Source organism: Carassius auratus, chromosome 30 (genome assembly GCF_003368295.1).
Source record: "Carassius auratus strain Wakin chromosome 30, ASM336829v1, whole genome shotgun sequence".
NCBI classification, from domain to species: domain Eukaryota; kingdom Metazoa; phylum Chordata; class Actinopteri; order Cypriniformes; family Cyprinidae; genus Carassius; species Carassius auratus.
Window position 1 is genome coordinate 26,803,935 of NC_039272.1, and position 26,907 is coordinate 26,830,841.

The following is a 26,907-nucleotide window of genomic DNA, read 5'->3' on the forward strand; positions in this document are numbered from 1 at the left end:
GGTCACTATGAAAAGTGTGTATTTGCGCTACGAGAGGAAAACAAAGGGGACATGGCTAATGTGCTCAACTACATATTCTCTCATGCACAAGTCACAAAGAAGAACTCTCTGGTCACCATGCTGATTGTGAGTGCACAGTCACAATTTTTAAACAGAGAGAATAATTATTTGTATTTATAAAATTGGCCATCTTGTAGATTGCAGTTGCACAATGTATTAACAGTTAAGATGTTTATCCAGTCCACTCATGTGAACTTTTCTCTGTAGGATCAGCTGTGTGGACGAGACCCTACTCTGACAGATGAGCTCATGGCAATACTCACAGAACTCACACAGCTCAGCAAGACCACTAATGCCAAGGTGGCGCTGCGGGCACGCCAGGTTCTCATTGCCTCGCACCTTCCGTCATACGAGCTACGACACAATCAGGTGGAATCCATCTTCCTGTCTGCCATCGATATGTACGGGCATCAGTTCTGCATTGAAAACCTGCAGGTGGGACATGCTGGATGTCTGATGACTGCTCTATAGTGCCATCTGCTAGACAGACTTTCACCACTTGAGTTACAATTTACACTTTAAATGACTCCCATTTGTTTACATAGGAGAAATTTGAATTGAATTTACTATGTTAATAAAAATGAGTAAAAAATGAATTAGAATGGCAGAATTTTCTAAATTGAAGTTGCTAATTATTTTAATAGACTTTTTTAATGAAAAAATGTAAATGGTTACATTAATTACATCAGTGTGAGCTAATTAATTATACCCAATTAATTATTCCCTGATATGCAGAATGCATTTTTTTCAGTACTGTTAAATTATTTAAAACCAACTTTACACTTTATTCTATTGTTTTGTAATGTACTGTTATGGATATATAAAATGAACGAGCCATGTAGGTACTGTATCACAGCTTTTTAACATTACAAGTATGATTAATAATAATATGATGAATTAAATGTACATTAAAAATGACTTCAGTTTAAACAAGCAAATAAATACGGATCCTTTGTACTTTCTATTTGTCAAAGAATCCTTAAAAGAAAAAGATCACTAAACACTGGAGGAATTTACACTTATCATCACAGGAATACATTTTTAAATATGTGTCCATGGACCACAAAACCAGTCACAATTAGCACGGGTATATTTGTAACAATAGGCAACAATACAATGTATGGGTCAAAATTTGATTTTTCTTTAATGCCAAAAATCATTAGGATATTAAGATTATGTTCCTAGAAGATATTTAGTAAATTTCCTACTGTAAATATCAAAACTTAATTTTTGAGTAGCAATATGCATGGCTAAGAACTTAATCTGGACAACTTTAAAGACTTTTTTTTATTTATTTATTTATTTTTTTTTTTTTTTGCACCCTCAGAGTTCAGATTTTCAAATAGTTGTTATCTTCGCCAAATATTGTCCTATCCTAATAAACCATACATCAATGGAAATGGAAATCTTATTTATTCAGATTTAATTTGATTTACAAATCTCAATTTCAGAAAATTGACCCTTATGACTGGTTTTGTGGTGCATGGTAATAATGTAGTTTAATAAGATTTCATAATATTAATCTTAATCTTAATCTTAACTCTTAATCCTAACTTTTAAACTGTAGTGAATATTTAAAGTTTCAGTTGATCTAGTTGCACAGAAATGAGCTTTTTGCCTTTAAGTTGTAATATTTTGCTCCAGAATTATTCTGTGTTAAATTATTGACACTTTTTTTTTCTTAATTTTTGTTTCTAGAAACTGATCCTGTCTGAAACATCCATCTTTGATGTGCTGCCAAATTTCTTTTACCACAGTAATCAGGTGGTACGGATGGCTGCTCTCGAGGTAAGACTGTCTCATTTTAGTGTTATTTTTGTCTTTTTATGAATCAAGAACATGATTCTCATTCTCATTTCTCAGGTGTATGTCCGTAGAGCTTATATCGCTTATGAACTCAACAGCGTCCAGCACCGTCAGCTGAAAGACAACACCTGCATCGTGGAGTTCCAGTTCATGCTGCCCACATCCCACCCCAACAGGTACCTCAAGATGTAGTGCACCCCTGCTTCCCCCATCTCTCCCACCCCTCGCTGGGACTGTGGAGGAGCGTGCCAAAACTCTATAAAAGACCGGGCTGACTGGGGCAAATGTGTGTTTGAATTCTCTGCATAAATAAAAGCTTCTGGTTGTTTGCGACACACATTCTCCTCCACTGTGCCACAATCCACTTCCCCTCACACCTTTAAAATGCTCTATTTGTGCACAATCTGTCCACTGATTTAGTGTCTGCTGTGATCAGAAGGTTTGTATCAAGTAGGAGTAGAAAGTGACAGGGTCTGAATCACCGGGTCAAAAAAAGTTCTTCTTTAAGGTGTCTCTCATCTGTGCTGGTCACATCCGTGTGTTTCAGGTGACAAACCAAAGAATGCAACCAATAGGATATGCTTAGTGAATGTTCTGATTGGCTGTCTACCAGCTCGCACTTCTTGCTCTTTTTTTTATCTTTATTATTCTCTGCTAATTCATGCATGTGAACTGATTCAGAGTAGCCTCTTCTGATGCATGCATAGCATTTTGTTTTGTGCATTTAGCTATATTAACTTTTAAATTACCTTTTTTTTTCTGCAATACTCCCAGCTCCTAGCATATATGCATTTCCAGCTGCTTTACCTCTGATTTGTGTAAACTGATTGGCTTGTGCATTGTACTGTGCTGAAATACATGAAAGAGATTTGATCTGCATTTACTGCAGTTTTTCAAGAGCTGAATTGTTGCATGTGAGGGAGGGGCGGTCATTTATGAAATGTGTGGCTTAGTTTCTCAGTGGAAGAATCTCACAAAACATGACCTGGTCACAAACTTAAAGCCCTAAAATCAAAGGGAAAAAAACAACAACAAATAAATTATATTTCATGCACAGGTTCGACAATATTAAAATCCTGTCAGATAAGCCAATATTTATTTTGATGATATGGTCAGTTACTTATTAAATGGACAAAAAGACAAGTAAAATAATAATATCATACAAAATAATTACAATGATTTAAGATCTTCAAAATATTACCTTTTAAAGTGTAATTCAATTATTAGTATTGGTATTAACTTAATTAACTGGACTTTAATGCAGAAATTCTTTTGAAAGAATTGAAATAACCATTTACTATTTCAGTATATTTTAAAATGCTATTTATTTATTTTTTTTGTGCCCCCCTATTTTTGCTTTAAAAATTTACTTTTATTATTTATTTATTTTTGCATTGTACCATAATTAATCCCACCTCCCAATTCTCATTGTGCGGTAAATTTTACTTCTAAGATTATTAGCAATTTACATAATTCTAAATATTGTAGATGTTCTGCAATAGAGTAATTCTGTTCTAATAATAACATGTAATTATTTTCATTAATTTGTATTATTTATTCCGGATTGTTGTTGCAGTAATGAGAAAAATGAGGGAAATGTGCTTAATTAAGTAGATTAATAAATGGAAAGAGAAAATGTCACCTTTGCAAAAAAAAGGTTTAAAGCTCTTGAAACAGCCAAATATAATTTAAACAGCAAAATATAATTTATCGTCTTCTTCCATTTGATTTGGGGGTGAAATTTGACCAGGATGTGTTCTTGATAGGGATTTGCCCTCAAGTGAACAGAGACAGTCAGATATGCATTTATGCACCGACCAAATAATCATTGAAAGACTCATTTGAGACACTTGTATAATTAAATTAAACTTTGTGCATATGCAATACAATTGTCTTTTAAGGCACTTCTTATTAGCAGCAATCTGCTGGTCCAAGTAAATATGTGCATAAATCAAGCACAGTGAAATGAGATTGGATCTGTCAGATATGTTAAAGGGCCGCACACTTCTGATGTCAGACTGACCCCTCCCATTGATGCCTGACACTAACCAATCAGTAATCAATGTTGTTTGATTGCAGAGGGAACATCCCCACTCTAAACAGGTATAGTACACATTCTTTCTTCCATAAACCAAAATCTAGCCTTAGAATATAAAATCAGTATTGTCAAACACCTAAATTTTAAATAATAGTCAGTATAATATGCAGTAATACTATATGAATATGCAGAGTATTCAAGCCAAACCGATGTATAAAATATGTATTTGAATTTATATTTTAAGACATAAACAACCTTGGATGAAATGCATTTGCACCCTGCTGAATGGATCTAATGATCAAAGCTTTTGTGTGCCTTTTAAATATTTAGAATCAATTGAATGCAGGTATTATGCGTGCCAGTTTGTGTTTTATTGAAAACAGCTCTTCCTTGGTGCTTCATTCTGTTGATCTCAGTAAATACAAACTAATTTGCATGGCTTATTGCACCACTCTCAACACAAATGTGTGTGGGCCTGTCTGAAACGATATCGTTGTGTGTGCGCATGCAAATGGAATACACTCCCGTAATATGTCAAGTGAAATTGTTTAGAATTCATACTGGTTTTGAATTAGCTTCATAATAGTGGCAATTATATCTGCTGTTTGTATGTTTGTGTGATGTGATTGTCCTCCCAGGAAACTGTCTGCCCCACTTCAAGACTACAAACTTCCAGATATCACAGCTAACGCTAGTGCTGCCACAGGGGCAGCTAGTGCTGAGAATGAGGACAGGTAGAGCAGGACAGACTACAGGGTTTAATCATTGAGAGGGTTTAATCACTTAAGAAAAATCTATACAAAATTTTCTTAATGATATCTAGGTGTGAATCTTTTAATTAGTCTTAATGGGCAAGAGATTGCTATCAATACTAACACTGAACCGTATACTTGGCACCTCCTGAAATTTTGACCATTTCTGGTATATATGCTAATTAAGCTTTATAATTATGGGTGTTATTAAAGGAATATTCTGGGTTAAATATAATTTAAAATCAACTCTGGAAGTCAAAATTATTTTTGCTAATAATACTTAAGGACCTTATATATTAGGTGCTGCATGATAAATCGCATGCAGGTGATGGAGATTTACCGCTGATTACAGAACCAATTAAATATTGAACCAATTAAATATTGCATGCGATTTCGTTGTATATATATATATATATATATATATATATATATATATATATATATATATATATATATATATAAGGTCCTTTAGTATTATTAGCAGCTATCACTTTGCTCAACAACTAATTGCCCTCCTCCATCCCCAGCTCCTCCTCTCGTCTAGTCGGGATCCAGTCTTCTGGTTCCCCTTTTAAATCAGACTAATTCAAAATAGCCACAACTTTTTATTTTGTTCCTTCATCTTAGATGAATCATGTTGCACTAGTTTATCCCCTTTTCATTTAGTTTGTGTTCATGGCTCCATAGTTAAAAAGTAGTCCTGTCAAATAAAATAAAATTATCAGTTAATTTCACTGTTTCTGATTTTAGAAAGCATAAAGGAATTTTAATCAAATGTTACATCTAAAGTTTAGGTTTTGTTAAACATTTTCCATTATTATCTTAACGTTGTGAAGGCTGAACTTTTTCACAGACCTGTTTAAGAACTTCTGTTTTGCCAAAATGCTTAATAGACTTCCAATGTAAATGTGTCATGATGAAGCCATTTCTTTTGTTGCTATAAATGGAAGGGTGACCAAAAAGTATTGTAATTATGGTAATTAACAGCAGGCTGCAGCTAGATTTATGTTTAACCTGGAATATTCTTAACTAACCTTTACCTCCACCATAAATTTAAATAAATAAATGTGAATTAAACTTCACTGTATGGGTGAATTCATACAATCATAATTTTTTTCCTTTAACAACTGGTTTACTTGCCTCCTGACAACTGGCCCCTTTTATAACATTCAGATGTCACATGTCAGTATGTACTGTATTCACATTCAGTTGTTAGGAGGCGATGCTGCTTCAATTCACTCCTCTGATCCAGACCGATGTGAGATGGTGATGATTTGATCTTTCTCCTGGGGTGGTCTACCTCATTTTTGAGAGGTTAGGTATATGAGGCTGCATTAATAACTTTTCATTTTATTTGTGCGGTTGTGTTGCTCTCTCAGAATGTCCTTCTCCTCTAACTTGAACCACTATGGCATGGTCCACGTGGCCAGCGTTAGTGATGTGCTCCTGGACACCTCCTTCACCCCGCCCTGTCAGCGCATGGGTGCCATGGTTTCCTTCCGCTCCTTCCAGGAGTTCACCAGGTTAGTGTGTCTCTACAGAAATTGGAAAGGTCTTCATGAAATCTAAATTATTCCTATTTATTTGCTTATTAAATGCCCCTGATTGTACTCTGCACAATCTGCACGGAGGGTTTAATCCACAAATAAACTGAGATTTGTTTTTGTAAAATGTTTAAAACATCACATTAATAGAGAAGAAGCCAGATTGTCTGAAGCTAGATGATTTGTTCAACATTGGTGTGGGACGCTCTCTTGGGGACATACTGAGATCACATGACCAGCCAAATACTACTACTTTATTTGTGTTACCCCTTATTATTACATACCTCCTAGTTCTGGGATGTTTCATTCACACCAGTAGGTGTCAGTATAAAGTGTAACCCCGCTGTCTTATCTCGACATAAAAACTTAAATAAAAATGTTATTAATAATATGCTATAAAATAATAACATTTACCAATAACTATGTAATTATGCTAAAGTGTCAATAAAATCACTGGCACTATTTACGATGTTATATATTTTTATATCAGTAATTCATTTTCTAAATATCAGTTTTCGTTAATACTGAAACTGCAGACCTATCAAATCCCATCTAGATCACTAACACACTGATCGTTGTGTCATTCAGAAATACATTTAACCCTTTAATGTGCCGTGTTGATAATGGCATTTGTTGTCTGTTACAGCAGTTTTCTTAAAAAAAAAAAATATTCATTTGCTGTCTGCGTGTCTAATGTGACTGTTATTCACAGGAACATTAAAGATGTGTTGAGCTGTTTCTCAGACTCACCCCCCTCTTCTCCAACCTTTCCTGAGGGGGGCAACCCTGTGCTGTATGGTGAGGAGGACAATAAGGTGAACTATTTATTCTTTCAACCAGTCAAAAAAGGAAAAATAATAATTACATTCAATTAAGACATTCACTTAAGACATTGAAGGGCACCTGTTATGCACACTCACTTTTACATGTTATTTAAACATAAATGTGTTTTGGCAGTATGTGTACACAAACACCCTATAATGAATCCCCATAAATCATAAGCAGTGTGCCAGAACAAGCTGTTCGCAGAATCTGTCAAATGTGATGTCACATTTTACAAGCCCTGGCCATGACTGTGGACGGGCACTGCTATATTATCAGACACCCGCCCCGAGTGAGTCCGCCGTGTTTATCACAGACATAACCAATTGTGTTTTTGTCATTTTTGTTTTTAACATAAACTTGTGTGTATTTGACAGTTTAAGCGCAATAAGACATGAAAGAGAATTTAGTTTAGTACTCGTATTTCGTGTGACAGCGCTTTCTGTGGGCGTGCTTCAAAAAAGATGTTTTTTAATTATTTTTTTAAAGGGGGGGTGAAATGCTATTTCATGCATACTGAGTTTTTTACACTGTTAAAGGAGTGGATTCCCATGCTAAACATGGACAAAGTTTCAAAAATTAAGTTGTACGTTTGAAGGAGTATTTTTGTTCCCAAAATACTCCTTCCGGTTTGTCACAAGTTTCGGAAAGTTTTTTTCGAGTATGGCTCTGTGTGACGTTAGATGGAGCGGAATTTCCTTATATGGGTCCTAAGGCACTTCTGCCGGAAGAGCACGTGCTCCCGTATAGCGAGGCTGAGCACAGACATTTTACTGATCAGAGCGAGAGCGTCGCGAAAAGTCACAAAAGGAGTGTGTTTTTGGTTGCCAGGGCAAGACAACCCTGCACAACCAGCATTAAGGGACCAGTGGATGGAGTTTATTTTTACAGAGCATCAAAGGAGTTGTGCAAGTGTTTTTGTTTGTTCCCTGCATTTCGAAGATGCTTGTTTTACAAACAAGGCCCAGTTTGACGACTGGTTCGTGTATCGTTTATTTCTTAAGGATGATGCAATCCCAATGAAAAAGGGTCACGATCGTGTGTTGGAACCGCAGGCGGTGAGTAAAACTGCTTCAAATATCTCTGCCTTCTTGTTAGTGCGTCCGCCTCCCATCGGAGACCCGGGTTCGAGCCCCGCTCGGAGCGAGTCGTTGCTGCTGCTGCTTTCGTTCAGTTTCAGCCTCTGGATCTGATTCTGGATCATAAATAAACGGCTGAATCTGACTGTAAGCCATGGTTTGTTTTGGATGATGGTTTTTCCCTCACGGTAATGTCACAGCTTCCACATGCTCTCAACGCAAAAGCCTACTGGCGCTCGTGATTCTTTAGCTCCGCCCCACACGTCACGCCTCCAGCCGGTCGTGTTTTTCCGGGAAAAATCGGTACAGACTATCTTTCTCTTATGAATATAATAAAACTAAAGACTTTTTGGAGTTATGAAGGATGCAGTACTACTCTATAGGTACTCAAGATTAACAGGAGATTGAGTGAAAACGAGCATTTCACCCCCCCTTTAATTAGAGTGTCCCAGGTATGAGCTGCAAAGGCACAGCCCTGTTCTGGGAAAGGAGGCTGAAAAAAAGCAGCTCATTTGAATTTAAAGAGACATGCTTGAAAACAGCGTGTTTCTGCTTTCATTCAAAATAGGCATTTTCTAAATGATTTAATAAAACATCTGTGAGGTATTTTAAGCTGAAACTTCAAAGACACATTCTGGTGACACTTGAAACTTATACTACATCTTGTAAAAAGGGGCATAATAGGTGCCCTTTAATGTTTGATGCAATAAATCTATTATCTGGAAAATCATTGTTTTCTGTGCATAGTTTATATTTCGTTTTATTTACCACAGAGCATTCAAGATGAGCCAATTCATATCCTTAATGTGGCCATAAAGACAGACAGTGACATTGATGATGATGGTCTAGCAGCCATGTTCCGCGAGTTTACCCAGTCTAAGGTGAAACAGAGCTCTGTTCTCTAAATGATGATTGGTTTGAACAAGAAATGTTTATCTGTTAGTGTATTTATTTTATACTTGCATCATTTTTACCACAGAAATCTCTGCTATTTGAGCACGGCATCCGAAGACTTACCTTTTTGGTTGCTCAGAAGGTATGCTTTTAAAAATGACATTTGAGCATGTTTCCGCTCTTTAACTCCTTCTCAATCGAATTTCAACAAAATAATCTTTAATCAATTGAATGTTCATGTGAATATCTGTTGTTCTTAATAACTGATCTCAAATCTGGTACAACCACTGCATGTGCCTTTTCCCCTTTTGCTCTTGACGCCATTATTAACAGGATTTCAGGAAGCAAGTCAACTGTGAGGTGGACCAGAGGTTCCATGTAAGTAGTTTTGGGATGTCTGAGACATTGGCTCTGTTTCACAACCTATCGAGGTACCTCACTGTCTGTAGGCAGCTACTTTCTTAGGAAGCATCTTAACCAAAATAGACCTCACAAGTGACTGAGCTGAAACACTGTACGTAGACTATCATGCTGGTTACTCCACTAACACTAATTGTCTGAAATGCATGAGAAACTTTGCTTTAGCTCACTGGTGGTTCTGGTAGAGATGAACATCATGTGTTGCTAAGCTAATGACACTGTACTCCTACAATAATTGTATAATACTTGCACACAGTTACATTTTTATTAGATTATTTGAATTTAGTAGTTCTTGAATTATTGTATTATAAGTATGGAATTGTATTATAAATATTGTATTATAAGTATTGAATGAAATGGACTGTATTTTATGATTTGACATTTCTTGGTTATCATGTTTGCCAGCTTGGATGTTAGCATGTTGCTTAATCTAATGACAGTACTCTTATGTAGGAAAATTCAAGCAGTCATTTGATTTAAAAGCTGCAATCAGATTTATTGCATGATTCGCTGATTAATCAAACTAATTAAACATCAATAATTTCACACTGTATATCAATGTCCCCAAAAAGAAATATTGGCTATGTACAAATTATCTTTGAAATTAAATAATTGAATCCCAAATAGTCAGTATTATTTGTTTTATATAATTAAAAATACATTTCTATTTTTATTAATTAAATTGCATAAATGTAATAATATTGGAAAAATGTAGTTTTATAACTATAACATTTTGACTCCTGGGTTTTGGAACAGAGCCATTCTAAACGGTCTCTTAATTAAGTTACAGACTTAATTATAAGTTCTGTTCTGTAAATGTCCTGTAATGATGAACACGATATTTGTACCATTTAATATTGGTCTGGTCTTCCTGATCGGTATTGACATGTACAGAATGCAAATGCTATTTCACGGTTAATGTTTAATGTCTTTATTTCACAGAGAGAATTCCCCAAATTTTTCACTTTTCGAGCACGAGGCAAGGTGAGTTATGTTTTACACAAGACTACCAGGGACATATTTAAAAGTGTTACTCTTTTGCACCTAAGTGTCCATTAAATTCATCAACAGCTTTATGTTTAGGGGGAAATACAAAGGGGAAATGAGGAGTGGGGGGGGGGCTGTTATATTCCTCCATTTCTTGTCTTTGCTGTGGAAGTCACTCCATCATGATCAGTGGCGTTTCTCTGGCTTCCTTCAGCCCTGATAGTTTGCTAAAATGGTTCCAGCAAAGCTCATTACATTAATGAACTTTTTAATTATTTGTCTCATTTGAGAGGGATGACATCCATTAGCAGCTGTGATTACCTACATTTACTAAATCTAGCCTGCTATTATAGCTCACGGGCACTTTCTGCTTCTGTAGACTCACTTTCTCTTAGTTTAAAATGAGCAGTTTTGTTCCATTTCTTTTTTATTAAATCGTATTATTATTATTGTTATTAGAAAAAAATTACCCATTTCATGATCAAACTTTTCAGGGTTGCTCGATTATGGCAAAAACCTTAAGCAATTATTAAATCAATTATTGACAGTAGTATTAACACAAATTTATGAGTCTTTTTCTTTTCCACGTTAGTGAAATAGATAATTTCTATTCCACAGCAGAAACTAATACTTAGCGAACTAATGTAAGTGTGGAGGAAATACCTTGTTTAGTTTATCTTTGCTTCATTTTGCATTTCTGCTATACAAGCAGCTACAAATGGTATTGTGAAAGATAATGGGTTTCATTCACTAATAATTTTTGTGGATTATTGTCCCTTTCCTTGTAACTTGTACCTTTCACTTTACTTGTTTATGAAAGTAGAACATTTAATACAAAATGTATTGATGAATTGTGGTATATGAAAATCATTTGTATACAGATTATGCACACAAATTTGTCATGGTTAGTGGAAATAAATAATATAATATAATTAGGGCTGTCAGTTTAACACATTAACTTCATTAATTACTTTTGAAAAATAACATGATTCAAATATTTTAACAGTTAATGCACTGGCCCTTTAACTTTGGCTTGAAATTTTATGTTGATTCCAATAAAATATTTATTTCTATTGCTGCAATGTGTAATGTCTACTTGATACTTTCTCATTTAACACAAAAATAGCTTTAATCTTTTGTGGGTGTTTTCACAGTCAAATTTATTTTGCGATTTAATTAGGTTAATTATTTGACACATGATTTAATTAACTGACCTAAATATAATATAATATAATATAAATATTTTTTTAAAACCACTTTCGACCAAGTTCATTTTCATAGTTGTTTAATTTTGTCTGACAAAGAAGTTTTTGCCCATTTTGTCAGTCCTTTTTTTGTTGTTTTTTTCTAGTTTGAGGAGGACCGTATCTACAGGCATTTGGAACCTGCCTTGGCTTTCCAGCTGGAGCTCAACCGCATGCGTAACTTTGCGCTGACGGCCATCCCCTGTGCCAACCATAAGATGCACCTGTACTTGGGAGCTGCCCGCGTGGAAGTGGGCACTGAGGTCACAGATTACCGCTTCTTTGTGCGGGCCATTATCCGCCATTCGGACTTGGTCACCAAGGTAGGATCATCTCTGTGGTCTGTGTTTGCATCCATAAACTCTGTTATATGTGTGACACACTAAGGTTCCCTACCGTGTAGGAAGCGTCGTTTGAGTACCTGCACAACGAGGCAGAACGCTTGCTGCTGGAGGCCATGGATGAGCTGGAAGTGGCTTTCAACAACACCACAGTGCGCACCGACTGCAATCACATCTTCCTCAATTTTGTCCCAACCGTCATCATGGACCCTTCCAAGGTTTAATGAGTTTCAATGGATTTTTCTTTCAGGAAGGTATATATCTGCGTGCGTTTTGAGCTCTTGTGTTCTCATTAGATTGAGGAATCTGTGCGCTCCATGGTCATGCGCTATGGGAGTCGTCTCTGGAAGCTCCGTGTGCTCCAGGCCGAGCTGAAGATTAACATCCGACTGACACCCACTGGCAAACAGATCCCCATCCGCCTCTTCCTGACCAATGAGAGTGGCTACTACCTGGACATCAGCCTGTACAAGGAGGTCACAGACTCCCGTACAGGACAGGTGGGGCACAAAGACCGACAGGTGGGGCTCACGTGTCTCTCATTCACACAAACACATATTATATGCAGGCAGCTGAAGCTGAACAACAGTACTATGACTTTGTCATCCCTCATTGTTTGTTAATAATATATGATAATTTTATTTCAGTAGCAAACACCCTATCAGTGAAAAGTTTGGACACACATTCTTTACATTTTATTATTATAACTCTATATATTTTTGAAAATTAGTGAAGTCAAAGCTAGGAAATAATACAAATAGCAGTTATGCAAATTAAGCAGTGACCAAAAAATACATCTTATATTTTTTCTTATTTTATCTTTTTAAAATTTGAAACCTTTTCATGCAGTATGTGGATTTATTTTTTATATATTTGTCTAATATATAAAATATGTGAAAAAATGTATGCAATATGTAAAATATATTAATATGTGAAAAATATACACAGTATGTCATTTATTAGATCAACATTTTTAAATCATAAACAATATTTCAAATGCATGTCTGTTCAAAAGTTTGGGGTTGGTCAGTTTTTTTGTTTGTTTTTGAAAGAAGCATTTATTTTATTAAAAAATATAATAAAACCGTAATATTGTGAAATATTTTTACAAATTAAAATGAATTATAAAATTGTTAGAATTCTTAGAATTCTTAAAATTTGTAAAATTATAATTAATTTGTGCTTAAGAACCATTTCTTGTCAGCACAGTTGATCAGTTAATTCCTTTAAAAAACCTACTAACCCCAATATGTTGAATGGTATTGTATAGATCTATGCTATTACTAATTATGATTAATAACCAGCATTATTTTGGTATTTATATCTATCATGCTAAAAATGAACTGTCCCATGTGTCCAAACATAAATGGCACTGTACAATTTGTTGTTGCACTAATATGTTTTCAGACACTGGCGTCGAGTGATTTGTCATTGTGCTAGTCACCATTTAATTTCATTTGTCAGTGATATGGTGACTTTTTCTGTCTGAATGGAGTTTAATTAATAATTTTTGACAATGATCTTTTGTCATTGTAACATCAACTGTCAGTTTTGTTTGTTCATATCATTGGCCAACTGTTATCTGTTTGTGTATACAAGGTGAAAATGATAGACTTACATATAGAGTTATCTGGGTTTCTTTACCTATGCTTGACTTGCTGACTCTTTTGTCCTCTGTCTCTCTCTCGTATCAGATCATGTTCCAGGCTTATGGAGATAAGCAGGGTCCTCTTCATGGCATGCTCATCAACACACCTTATGTCACTAAAGACCTCCTGCAGTCCAAACGCTTCCAGGCCCAGAGCCTCGGTACCACCTATGTCTACGACTTCCCAGAGATGTTCCGTCAGGTATTGTCCACAAACTGAAACGAGAGAGATATAAGAGATTCAACTTATAATTTCATTTCGATGTATATTAACATTATAAATATTTATGGTCAGTATGATTTCTTTAAAGAAATTAATACTTTTAGTCAGCAAAGTTTTGTTAAATTGATCAAAAGTCTAACGGTCAGTCTAGAAATCGGTATCGGCAGGTCACACTTGCAAAATATCAGAATCGAATCGGCCAAGAAAATTGCAATAGGTGCATTTCTAGTAAAGACATTTATGTTCTATGTTGTTGAACGTTCTATTCATCCATTCACATTCATCATGGTTTTCCAGAAAAATATTAAACAACCCAACAGTTTTCAAAATTAATAACAATAAAAAAAATATACTTAAATAACTGTATTTTTGATCAAGTAAATGCAGTAATGGTGAGCATAAAAGACTTTTCGAAAAATGTAAAAATCGTGCTGACCCCATACTTTTGAACAGTTGAGTATATTTTAATACACAAAGCTGATTATCAAGTCTTTTGTTTACTCCTTTTTCTTTTTCTTTTTTTTTTAATGAGCACTGGAAATATATGAAGATAAACATTTCTCAAATGGTGTCCGTTTTCCTCTAGGCTCTGAGGAAGCTGTGGCAGTCCATGGCAGTCCAAGCCAACTTACCCAAGTGTCCTCTTCCTTCGGAATTGCTGACCTTCACAGAGCTGGTTCTGGATTCTCAGGGTCAGCTGGTGCAAATGAACCGCCTACCTGGAGGAAATGAGGTGTAGATTGCACCATGTTAATGATATTAGCTAAAACTGTTTTGTAAAAATCGATTATCTTAAAACTAAACCGAATCAACAATGAACTGATTTCAACCCAATAATGACTATTGCCTTGAGTTGCTTTATAGAGAATGAAATTCTGTTTGCATCAGTGAATCATTGTTTTATTGTTGAGCACTGTAAAGCTGCTTTGAAACAATCTGTAATGTATGAAGCACTATAGTTATAAAGGAGACTTGACTTAAACAGAAAAAAACTGCAACTCAAACTTAATGTGTGGCATGGCATGTCTTGCTCATTTTCAACTAATGATCACATGCAGTACATTTTGTACACCCTTTGTTTATTAAATGTTGGTTTGTGAATATCTACAAGCATTTATTTAGTTATCACACCTTTATTATGGATAGAAAATGAACTTATGATTCCTTAGATTGGCATGGTAGCATGGCGGATGACTCTCCGAACCCCTGAGTACCCGGCCGGCCGTGAGATTATTGTGATCAGCAATGACATCACACATAAGATTGGCTCCTTCGGGCCGCAGGAGGATGTGCTGTTCCAGCAGGCTTCAGAGATGGCGCGAGAAAGCGGCATCCCAAGAATCTATATCGCTGCCAACAGCGGAGCCCGGATTGGCCTGGCAGAGGAGATCAGACACATGTTCCATGTGGCCTGGCAGGATCCAGCAGACCCGTACAAGGTTTGAAGTGGCTCCGGGGAAGGGATCAGTTATCATTGACGTAGTGTTTCTCTTCAGGAATTGTGTGGTAATCACAGTGTTTTCCTGTTAAATGGTAGGGCTTTAAGTACCTGTACCTCACACCTCAGGACTATAAGAAGGTGTCTGCTCTGAACTCAGTCCACTGTGAACATGTGGAAGACGAGGGTGAATCCAGGTGAGTTACATATTATCCCATACACAGACATAAAAGCCTTAACAATAAAAAAAGTCTAAGAACGGTCTTTGCTGCATAATTTCAGTGTAAAGTTGAACCGGGAGGAGGTTTTTAGTTCTGAAGGTTCACATTGTACATTGAAGTTTTATTTCAAAAGATCTCACTGATTAGGGTCGTTTTTGTTGTTGTGTTCTAATGTAAATTCTCCTCTAATGTGTGTCTTTGCAGGTATAAGATCACTGATATCATTGGTAAAGACGAGGGGTTGGGTGTGGAGAACTTGAGAGGTTCTGGCATGATCGCGGGTGAATCTTCACTGGCGTATGAGGATATCATCACCATGAACCTGGTACACTAGCAGAACACAATACACACACTGCTTCAGAAATAAATTACATGTTAAAATATAAGAAAAAATATGAATTGTTTAAAATTGTAACAATATTTCACAATATTTACTGTATTTTGAACCAAATAAATGCAGCTGCGGTGAGCATAATAGACCTCTTAAAAAAAAAAATAATAATAATAAATATAATCTTACCCAAACTATTGTGCTGTAGATGTTATAGTGTTTCTGAATGTCTGTGTTTGCTGGTCCTCAGGTAACATGCAGAGCCATTGGAATTGGAGCATATCTCGTGAGACTGGGCCAAAGAACCATACAGGTGGAGAACTCTCACATCATCCTGACTGGAGCTGGAGCTCTCAATAAGGTCAGCAGCTGCACCCATTTACATGTTTTCTAGTTTTAGAATTCATAAGCCAACTGTGCCTTCTCAAAGCAGTTTTATAATTCACCTTGTATGATCTGTATGTTTTCAAAGCTCTGTTGTTTAGTTGCTGCTATGAAAGATGGCATTTGTGCATAAATTACCTATTCACTCTGCTGATAAGGGCATTTTAATTGGCCTCTCTTTAAATTGCTTGAAGTAATTTGATTGGTCCGAGGCAGGAATTGTGACAGGTTAGCATGAACTCCAAAAGCCTTGTGTGCACTCAACTATGACTCAAATAAATGAATGCCTAATTCATGCAATTACGACGATGACTTTTATGAATCCGCCAGTTTTTTATTTTACTGGTGACAGCGGTTGGATGTAGTTGGCTGTGCAATCAAGAACGTGTTAAAGGAACAGCTCACCCAAAAATCTAAACTATTTCATCATTTATTCACCCCTCATATCATTCCAAACCCATATGACTTTATTTCATATAAAAAAATGTCCTGTTCCACGTGCCCATACTATGTACTTATAAAGTAGAAATTACAATAATGGAGTAATAACTACATATTATGCTTGAACCTACCCCTAAACCTAACTTAAACCATGTAGTTACCTTATACTACCCAGTACTTTCTTGAGCAATTTCACTATAAGTTCACATGCTATAAAATGTTTCCAGGCAATTACTATGTAATTTAAACAGTTGGGATCTTGTGATGTTCAAGAATAAAAGTAAGCAAAGGCACCACATGTGCTTCATTGGGAACAGAAATTAAATAAAAAAAAAAAATACTTGCTACAAACTGAGGGATGGTATTAAAACTGATGGTATGAAAAAGACAATAGAAGTCAATTGAAAATCATCTGCTAAAATATAAAAAAAAGTGTGTATCTGCAGGTTTATAATTCACCCCTCAGTGACTGCCATCCCCCCGCGTCTCCCTCTCTGTCTCCCATCATGATGCTGCAGCTCCTGCAGGAATAATAGAAAGAGAGGCGTGAAGTTGTTATTTGCATAGAAATAGGCTGATGCCTGGGGCAGAGACCGGGGAGGGGCACCCATATCATTCCTCTGAGAACAGAATGAGCATTTCTACTGATACAGATATCCCTGTCTTGCTCTGCCTGTCTCCCATCACTCTCTGCAGCAGTCTAGATTAGGGTTGGCAACCGAGAAACAGTTCTTATTCAGAACAATATCCTTTAATTGTTCTTAAATGTCTGATGTGGACAGAAAAACGGTATTGAGCTATTTCAGTCATGGTAATGTGTCATAGCCAGTATCTCTTTGTCCTCTCTGAAACTGCAGGAACGCCCCATCTATCTCCATCTGAAAATGTTCTTTACAGTCCCATTACTGTGTTAATTAGAGCAGAACCGTGATCGGCTCATTTACAAATACCCATGATAAGCGTTACCGCACAGGTCTCAGAACACGTCAGGTCTGTAAATGATTATGACGGTTACAAAGGTGTCAGTTTTAAAGTTTAGAGTGTTTTTTTTGTGCATGTGTGGATAGTCAAACCTGTGATTGTGTTACTTGTGATATGAAAGTGTTCAGTCTTTCATTAACCACTAGAACAAAAGGGACATACCAGACATAAAAACTGGAGCTAGAGTCAAGGCCTAGACAAAAAACTATATTCCCTGCACCCCATATACTTTACTTACCAGAACTAGACCTCCTGTATCTCAGGTCCTAACCAAGACTAACCCTGACAAAAAAGTTATTTGATTCAAGGACCGGCCTAATGATTTCAGTGAACTCAATGGCTAAAATGTCTATGTTGCCTTTCAGAGTCATGCAGTTCTTGTACATTCTCTGAAATGGTTGAGGTAATTATCACATGTGGTACAGACTGCAGTCTTACCTGAGACCATAATCCGAGCTGTCAAACTATATGTGTAGTTTGAAACAGAATGGTTTAAATTGAAAAAAATTGGTAATATGAAAGATGTCTTGAGGATTGGGGAGCTCCTTGTGGTACAGAACCACAAAACAATCTATAGGAGGTGGTCTGAGTTTGGTTGCAAAGGAACTGTCTAAAAACAAAAACACATTGGCTTACGTTATGTTCTCTATAATTTTAGCTTGTGGTGATTGTTACGTCCCAAGATAGAATAGCCAGATGAATGCTTAATGCATTGGGGTTCGATTAAAGTCAAGCGAGTCTAAAACCTTAACTGTGAGGTGTGAGGGGTTCCAGGAGCAATTGCACTCTGATTCAGATCACACTCAATCCAGAAAATGTACCTTGTGTGAAAGCTCTCCAAGAGTAATGACCATTACCCAAAACCATGTATGTGGTCTCAAGAGCTCTTAAGAACAAGAAACGAAATTCAAATCTCTGGTATATAGCCATAAATGTAGTGAACTTGAGTGTTATGTTGGCATGGATTTTCTGGAAGAGGTAAGTGATAGCCAGTTGTGTAAAAAGTTTACTTTTGAAACAGCATATTCAGTTTTCTTATAGGGCAAGCAGAATTTATAGTAACTGAGTTGTGAATGTCTGCGCCATTAGTGGCACCCAGACATGGGGACTTGTGACTTGGTGACTTGGACTCGAGTCGACTCGAGTCGCTATTTTTAGGACTTGAGACTTGACTCAGACTTGGAAGTTAAAGACTCGGGACTTGACTTGACTTGAGACACGATGACTTGAATGACTTGAGTGTTAATCACATCATGTTTTCAGTTTGAATATAAAATATATAAATTATTTTTTTAAATAAAGTTGATTACTCAGCTGGAGCGCAGGCTGAGAATAGCGTCGTGACTGGATCAGGACACTATCATCAGTCATGCCCTCTCTACCTTACACACACCACGCCCACTTAAATCAGATATCACATCACATCAACATGTCAGCCTGAGAGGTACCGAGGGTCATCGCTTTTGTCTTCAATAGAAAACTTCAAAAAACGCGTGGAAAACGCTAGTCGCGGCGCTTTCTCCTTGTTTCCAAAGCGCTCGGGCAGAAGTGCTCCTGGGGCGTCTGTCGTTGCTAAGCATCCATGACACGCTCTCTCTCATTGAAGACGCGGAAATTTCAGCAAAGGATAAATGGATTTGCAGCACTAAAAATCGCTCGCAGTAGCTCTGCTACTAATTTCGTTTCAAAATGGCAATCCATATACAGCAATGAACAGCTGTTCCTTCATCTTAGCTGAGCTTTCAACGTTGATACGGGAAAGGATGAAGCTGATTGGTTAGTTATTGTCACATGACCTGCGGTGCGCTTGCGGCATTCTGAAAAGTTTAGATGTTTTTAACTCAATGCGGTGCGACGCGCGCGCGTTGCTTCCATTATGAGCGCGCATACCGCGCGCCTACATTGGAAATAACGAACTTGCGCGCGCAAAAGACGTGATGTGAACGGCCCCTAATGATCCGCTAGCAGGCCGTCAAAAAAACGCATTCCAGGGGCGGCGCTAGGGCTGGGCTAAGGGGGCATAAGCCCCGAATATTTTGTTACCTTGTCTTTCTCATAGAGCAAAACAATTAATCAGAAAAACTAATGTAGCTGCCGCGATTACCCAATCATGAGAAGTGCATATATATATATATATATATATATATATATATATATATATATATATATATATATATATATATATATATATATATATATATATGCACTTCTCATGATTGGGTAAATATATATATATATATATATATATATATATATATATTTATATATATATATATATATATACAGTACAGAAAATAAATATGACGTATTTTAAGTTGTTTCATACTTTTTTGTTATGTACAGTACAGACCAAAAATTTGGACACACCTTCTCATTCAAAGAGTTTTCTTTATTTTCATGAATATGAAAATTGTAGTCACACTGAAGGCATCAAGGGCTATTTGACCAAGAAGGAGAGTGATGGGGTGCTGCGCCAGATGACCTGGCCTCCACAGTCACCGGACCTGAACCCAATCCAGATGGTTTAGGGGTGAGCTGGACCGCAGACAGAAGGCAAAAGGGCCAACAAGTGCTAAGCATCTCTCAGGGAACTCCTTCTAGACTGTTGGAAGAGCATTTCAGGTGACTACCTCTTGAAGCTCATCAAGAGAATGTCAAGAGTGTGCAAAGCAGTAATCAAAGCAAAAGGTGGCTACTTTGAAGAACCTAGAATATGACATATTTTTGGTTGTTTCACACTTTTTTGTTATGTATATATTTCCATATATAATTCCACATGTGTTAATTCATAGTTTTGATGCCTTCAGTGTGAATCTACAATTTGCATAGTCATGAAAATAAAGAAAACTCTTTGAATGAGAAGGTGTGTCCAAACTTTTGGTCTGTACTGTACATAACAAAAAAAGTATGAAACAACTGAAAATACGTCATATTTATATTCTATACTCTGAGAGAGAGAAAGAGAGAGGAGAAAAGTAACAGTTTAATGTTGTATGTAAACTGTGTTTAAGAGAGAGAGAGAGAGAGGTGTTCAGAGAGGAGTCTGTTGGATGTTTAGTTGTTATTTGTTTTATGGACTCAATGTTGAAAATGTAAAACATTTCAAACACTGTTGGCAGAAGTGAAAAATAAATAAATTTTAGGAAGTTACAATTTTGTTTGATTCCATGATGTATTTTACTGAACATGAGTATTTACAATGCAAATCCAAATTATTTTAATTTACTGACAGTTACTTATATCTTGTCTTTTAACTTTATTAAGATCAGATTCTGCAGGTAAAATAACAATATTAAGGTGACTTGACTTGGACTTGACTTGACATAGCTTGTGACTTGACTTGACTTGACTTGCCCAAGAAAAAAATACTTGGGATTTACTTGAGACTTGAAGGTTAAGACTTGAGACTTACTTGAGACTTGCACATGTGTGACTTGGTCCCATCTCTGGTGGCACCAAACAAAATAGTAAAAACTATGACCATTTTCAAAACTGTTTCCTAGTCACTCTTCCTATATTCAAAGGATCTCAAATATTGTATTTGTTCAAGATATCTTGCAGAGTTTAACTCTTACTTGCCCCGGCAAAATTTGCTAGAAGTTGGCTGTAATCCTGAAGACTTTGATTAGGTGATTCAGGTTTATTTATCTGAGATTGTAGCTAAACTAAGCAAGACCTTGACCCTTCAGGAACATGATTTGACACCACTGTCATATAGCACTGTTCAGCCCAAAAGTTGGTCTCATTTCAAACTCATAGAATTGCTTGAACCAGAAGTTGTCAAGGAGTTCAAACAAACAGAAATGCTTTACAGTATTTAGATTGTGTATAGTCTACAACACCACAAACAATTACATCACTCTATTGAAATCATTATATGTGATTCTTTAATCAGTGTGTGAATAGAGAAAGGAAGGTGAAATCTGAGTATCGATGTAGTCCTGGAGGCATAACCCGTTACTCTCCACCGCTGACCACTCGGTGACCTCGTCATTCTTCCCAGGTCATTGACAGCATTGGGTGGAGAGCACAGTCTCCTCAGCCTCCAGCACTGGGCTGACTGCCTGCGTGATGGTATTGATCCACAGCCTCAGGACCTCCACTAGCACTGACATTGCCATAACACACAACACCCACTCCATGCTTCCTTGTTCTGTGTTACTTCCTCAAGTAAGAAGAAGCGTTAGTAACATCGTCACCTTTATTTATAAGCGCTTTAAACTAAAAAGATTGTGTCAAAGCAACTGAACAACATTAATCAGGATAACAGTGTGTCAATAATGCAAAATGACAGTTAAAAGGCAGTTCATCACTGAATTCAGTGATGTAATTATTCAGTTCAGTTTAAAGAGTATCTGTGCAGTCATTTGCAGTCAAGTCAACGATATCGCTGTAGATTTAGTGTCCCCAACTAATCCAGAGGTGACAGCGGCAAGGAACCAAAACTCCATCGTGACAGACTGTAGAAAAAACCTTGGGAGAAACCAGGCTCACTCGGGGGGCCAGTTCTCCTCTGACCAGACGAAAGAAGTAGCATTGACAGTTTTAGCTATATGAAGTTTGCATAAAACTAAATAATGATCTGAGATCTCATCGCTTGGCTGCATAATTTCAACACCATCAACATCAATTCCATGTGACAGTATTAAATCTAGAGTATGAATTTGACAATGAGTAGGTCCTGAAACGTGTTGTCTAACCCCAATGGCGCTTTTTAAGATATAAATCATTACAAAAAAAATACAGAAAATTAAGTTTCAACGATATTTAGTAGTAGCTTATAAGTGGTGACTGTCAGTTTGTGTGCATATGACAGGATTTTTCAGAAAAATTATTATAAGACGTAGCCAGCCAGACAATGAAAATTATTAACAGCAATTATTATATGATGCAATCACATAATAATCCAGATAAAAACACATTATATAAAGGTAAGAAATTGATGTGCATTTCAGTGAGTGAAATAAGTATTTGATCCCCTACCAACCAGCAAGATTTCTGGCTTCCACAGATTGGCCATGTTTCCCACCATGGAACTCAAAATTGCAAACTTTAGGCTATCGGTTGTTTATTAATCATGTAACAATGCATATTACTGTTGTAGTTTTTATTAATAACCATTGCTATATAGCCGATAACATTGTCTAGTGAAAATATAACTACTATACTGAATAGCATAGACTTCATGACTAGTGCTTCCGTATTTCATCTCATTCTGTAACCTACTTGTTCAGCAGATCTGTGTACTAGAGTTAAATGATACTGTTTTTGACTATTTTTATAACATTTCTGACAGATAATACCATGATATTTTTTGGTTTCCTGAATGTCGGATCCTGTCAGCAATAACCTGTTCATTAGCTTTTATCATTATGGTCAGTTTAAGTGCCAGCGATGTAGTGTTGCCAGATAATGCTATTAAAACAAACAAAAAACAAAGACATGGCTGTCCCTAAGCAGAAATTTCCTACTCGATAATTTTTCTAAAATGTTAAATTAAGTGAAAAAGTCCACAAACACTTACAATAGCTGCATCTGGCAACACAGAGGCTGTGCCCATTTCCTCACTCTCAACTCGTTCACTCTGGCATATACATATCAGACAAAGCAATAGTAACCACATAATAAAAAGTTTGCTTCTCTCACTATTTACACTATATGTACAAAATTGGTGGGCGGGGCTAAACAGGCAGTGATGTAGAAGCAGGCGTTGATCTTCTGTGGGTTATCCACATTATGTCATAAAGTGTCACATTCCAGAACCTGTCATTTTGGCAGATTTGCTTCAATATAAGATGGTTTTATACTGTAATATAAAAGATTCCTATAAGTTTCAGAACTCAAAACTTTCTTGTCAATGACCTCCTAAATGTGAAAAGATTAATGGAAATTTGATTTCTCCGTTCATGGCCACTTCAACTAATGTGCAGAACATTTCACAGACAAAACTCTGCAACCAAAGCTTAATATGTTTTTAAGGATATCTTCACACTAAATGCCTTAAAACCAAAAAAAAAATTTTTGTACAGATGTATTCAGTGTTGCACCTTTGTGACTTGTGAACGAAACTTTTTGATCTTTCTACACAGGTTCTGGGTCGCGAAGTGTACACCTCCAATAACCAGCTGGGTGGAGTACAGATCATGCACAATAATGGAGTCACACACACCACTGTGTGCGATGATTTTGAGGGAGTGTTTACACTACTGCTCTGGGTATCTTACATGCCGAAGGTATGCAGAACACTGGGAAATGTAACCCGGAGGATGTGATTTAGAGTCTAACAGTGCCGTTCTCCTTCAGAATAAGTTGAGTCCTGTGCCAATGCTCAGTGCTAAAGATCCCATCGATCGGCCAGTGGAGTTTGTTCCTACCAAGGCACCTTATGACCCACGCTGGATGTTAGCAGGACGTCCCAGTCAGAGTGAGCAGACCTCGTTACATGTTTAACTCTATTAATAGCATCTGTCGCTTGATTTTTACCATTTACCCTCTTATATGTAATTACTTTTTAACGTTTTCCAATATCAATGACTGTCAAAAGAGCTCAACTTGTTAATTTGTTGAGGCCTCCTGCAGTGATATTTTGTGTTTTTTTGTTTGTTTGTTTGTTTTTTTGCTGAGGAATGTGTTGTTAAATGGAAATGTCCAGTAATGAATGAGTGTGGTCTGAGGGTTTATGTTTGAGGCACAGCACTGGGTCTCTCCACTCAGAGATAAGACACTCTGGGATATATGGAGTGTTTTTTTATTGGCGAGACAGATTACACATCAGTGTAATTGCCACAGTGAGGTGGGGAGATATGGAGAGCTGGTGGCAGGGAGAAAAATCTTTGTCTCAGTGCAGAGACAGGTCTCAGTGTAATTGAATGGTAACCTCTTCCTGCAGCAAGCATGTGCTTCTCCTCGGTTCAGCCCAGCATATCTCTGATGAAGATAGGGTACTAATGCATCTCTCCTTCCATACAGGCACTAAGGGTGCATGGGTGAGCGGGTTCTTTGACCACGGCTCTTTTCTGGAGATCATGCAGCCGTGGGCACAGAGTGTAATCGTAGGAAGGGCCAGGTAAGCACCAATGAATACTTTGGCCCCAAAAAGTACTCTTAGGCAAGTTCTAAAACTTCATGAATGTCATTGTAGATGCCCCTTGGTCTGATGTCTTATTAAACTAATTATGCTGCTGTAGAGCTCTCAGAACTAAACATTTTCTAGAGAAATATGCATCATTTATTTTTATTTGCACATGCAATGGCGTATATTCACAAATACTTGTTTTTCTAATGATTAACTACACAATCTGAGCCCTTACTCTCCTCAGTGAACTTGTGTTGACCTCTGACCTCAATTTCTAAAGGGCAACGTTTGTCAATTGGAAAGGTCCTGCTCTGATAAATGCACTTTGAATGCTCCTGTGGGGAACATTAGTTTCACATCAGTCTTCTACTCAATGCCTTTTTAGTTGTCTGCCAAAGTACAGATTGACAATGAATGTGTCAGTTTTATTTACCTTTTAGAGTATTTGTCTTCATGAGAAAGCTTGATTTTGATTTTTTTTCACATTTTAATTTACACATTCAAACATTAAAATAATAATAAAAAAGACATTAAATGTGTGACCGGAAGGAAATTATACTGTGTGTGTGTGTGTGTGTGTGTGTGTATGTGAAAATTCATATTGTATCAAATATATATCTATATTATATTAAATATGTGCCTGTGTAACAAACATTCTGACTTGTCATTTGTAGGTTGGGTGGGATCCCGACTGGAGTAGTTGCAGTGGAAACCCGATCAGTGGAGCTGTGTATCCCAGCAGACCCAGCCAATTTGGACTCAGAAGCCAAGGTGATCACTTGGAAACACTTTACACACTCTGGTCATCTTTCCGAAAGACATTTAAGTGGCAGTGTTCTGTACTTTTTCTGGTAGATCATCCAACAAGCAGGGCAAGTGTGGTTCCCTGACTCTGCTTTTAAGACAGCACAGGCCATTAAAGACTTCAACAGGGAGGGGCTTCCACTCATGGTGTTTGCCAACTGGAGGGGCTTCTCTGGAGGGATGAAAGGTCAGTAATACAGGAAATGAAGTAGGATGCACCTTAGTGAACTATGATTATCTCTGCTAATACCTTATGCTCTCCTCTCTTTAGACATGTATGACCAGGTGCTGAAGTTTGGAGCATATATAGTAGACGGGCTGAGAGAATACAGACAGCCAGTGCTGGTGTACATCCCTCCACAAGCAGAGCTCAGGGGAGGATCGTGGGTCGTTATAGACCCCACCATCAACCCTCGCCACATGGAGATGTATGCGGATAAGGAAAGCCGGTAAGAACCAGTTTCATTTTTTTGTTTTTTTGTTTTGTTTTGTTTTTGTCATTTTGTGTTGTATCTTGTTTTTGTATTTTATTTTATGTAAATGTAACAGTTTATTAACACTGCATTGGTTGTGTTTATTTTTGGGATGTTTGTTTTGCTTTGTTGTTTTTGATTTTGATGGGTTTGGTTTTATTTGGTTTTGTTGTTTGGCTGTTTTGTATAGTTTTGTTTATTTGTTTTGTTATTGTTTTATCATTGTGCATTCTTTTATTTTATGTAACAGTGTATTAACACTATATTAAAACTGAAAACTAAGAAATAAAACACCACCAAATTAAATAAAAAAAAAATGTACTTTAATTAGTCGTGGTCGTGGAAGAAAATTATTGAATTTGTTTCAAACAAATTTACTTTAATAACCTATTTAATAACCAGATAAATTGATTGATCCGTGTGGTCGTTCTGCAGTGGTGGTGTGCTGGAGCCTGAAGGCACCGTGGAGATCAAGTTCCGTAAAAAAGACCTGGTGAAGACCATGAGACGGGTGGATCCTATATACATGGGGCTTGCAGAAAGACTGGGTATGTTTCTCACAATGCGGTCTCTCCCTTGAAATCTTGTTTAACTGGGCGTGTATGAGTGTTATATTAAACACTTCATCTCTGTACTCTGCTGATGGTGTCGACCCTTTCTCTCCTCCCTGAGGAGAAGTGTCAATCACAGTAGTCTCAGATCAATCAGTTGGCATTGTTGTTCTGTACCTTCTTCGATCGATTACCCCCTCAGCAGTCACTAAAATGGACTGTGCCACCATAGTGGCCTGTAGTGTTGCAGGCAACAACGCTGAATGATTGGCTGTGATGGGATCAATCTCTTTTGAACAGCCACAGGCTGATGTGAGATTCAAAAGAGCTCCTCGGTTGGCAGCACTCTA

At 37.0% G+C, this 26,907-nt stretch overlaps 1 protein-coding gene across 9 annotated transcripts in view; it reads left to right on the forward strand.

Moving 5' to 3' along the window:
* The window catches only part of LOC113049823 (acetyl-CoA carboxylase-like), a 62,681-nt gene that overhangs the window by 24,288 nt on the left and 11,486 nt on the right, over positions 1-26,907 (forward strand). For 2 of the 9 annotated variants that reach the window (XM_026212474.1, XM_026212476.1), the window contains exons 23-50: positions 2-126; positions 268-495; positions 1,759-1,848; positions 1,924-2,042; positions 3,946-3,969; positions 4,543-4,638; positions 6,036-6,179; positions 6,913-7,015; positions 8,875-8,982; positions 9,081-9,137; positions 9,329-9,373; positions 10,358-10,399; positions 11,754-11,969; positions 12,050-12,205; positions 12,284-12,508; positions 13,682-13,837; positions 14,445-14,591; positions 15,028-15,297; positions 15,396-15,493; positions 15,722-15,842; positions 16,099-16,209; positions 23,744-23,887; positions 23,958-24,078; positions 24,624-24,720; positions 25,404-25,500; positions 25,585-25,720; positions 25,805-25,982; positions 26,442-26,554. In XM_026212474.1, the coding sequence (XP_026068259.1) occupies positions 2-126; positions 268-495; positions 1,759-1,848; positions 1,924-2,042; positions 3,946-3,969; positions 4,543-4,638; positions 6,036-6,179; positions 6,913-7,015; positions 8,875-8,982; positions 9,081-9,137; positions 9,329-9,373; positions 10,358-10,399; positions 11,754-11,969; positions 12,050-12,205; positions 12,284-12,508; positions 13,682-13,837; positions 14,445-14,591; positions 15,028-15,297; positions 15,396-15,493; positions 15,722-15,842; positions 16,099-16,209; positions 23,744-23,887; positions 23,958-24,078; positions 24,624-24,720; positions 25,404-25,500; positions 25,585-25,720; positions 25,805-25,982; positions 26,442-26,554 (3,567 nt within the window). The remainder of the gene's footprint in view (position 1; positions 127-267; positions 496-1,758; positions 1,849-1,923; positions 2,043-3,945; positions 3,970-4,542; positions 4,639-6,035; positions 6,180-6,912; positions 7,016-8,874; positions 8,983-9,080; positions 9,138-9,328; positions 9,374-10,357; positions 10,400-11,753; positions 11,970-12,049; positions 12,206-12,283; positions 12,509-13,681; positions 13,838-14,444; positions 14,592-15,027; positions 15,298-15,395; positions 15,494-15,721; positions 15,843-16,098; positions 16,210-23,743; positions 23,888-23,957; positions 24,079-24,623; positions 24,721-25,403; positions 25,501-25,584; positions 25,721-25,804; positions 25,983-26,441; positions 26,555-26,907) is intronic. The other 7 variants (XM_026212477.1, XM_026212480.1, XM_026212479.1 and 4 more) reach the window with 5 other exon arrangements.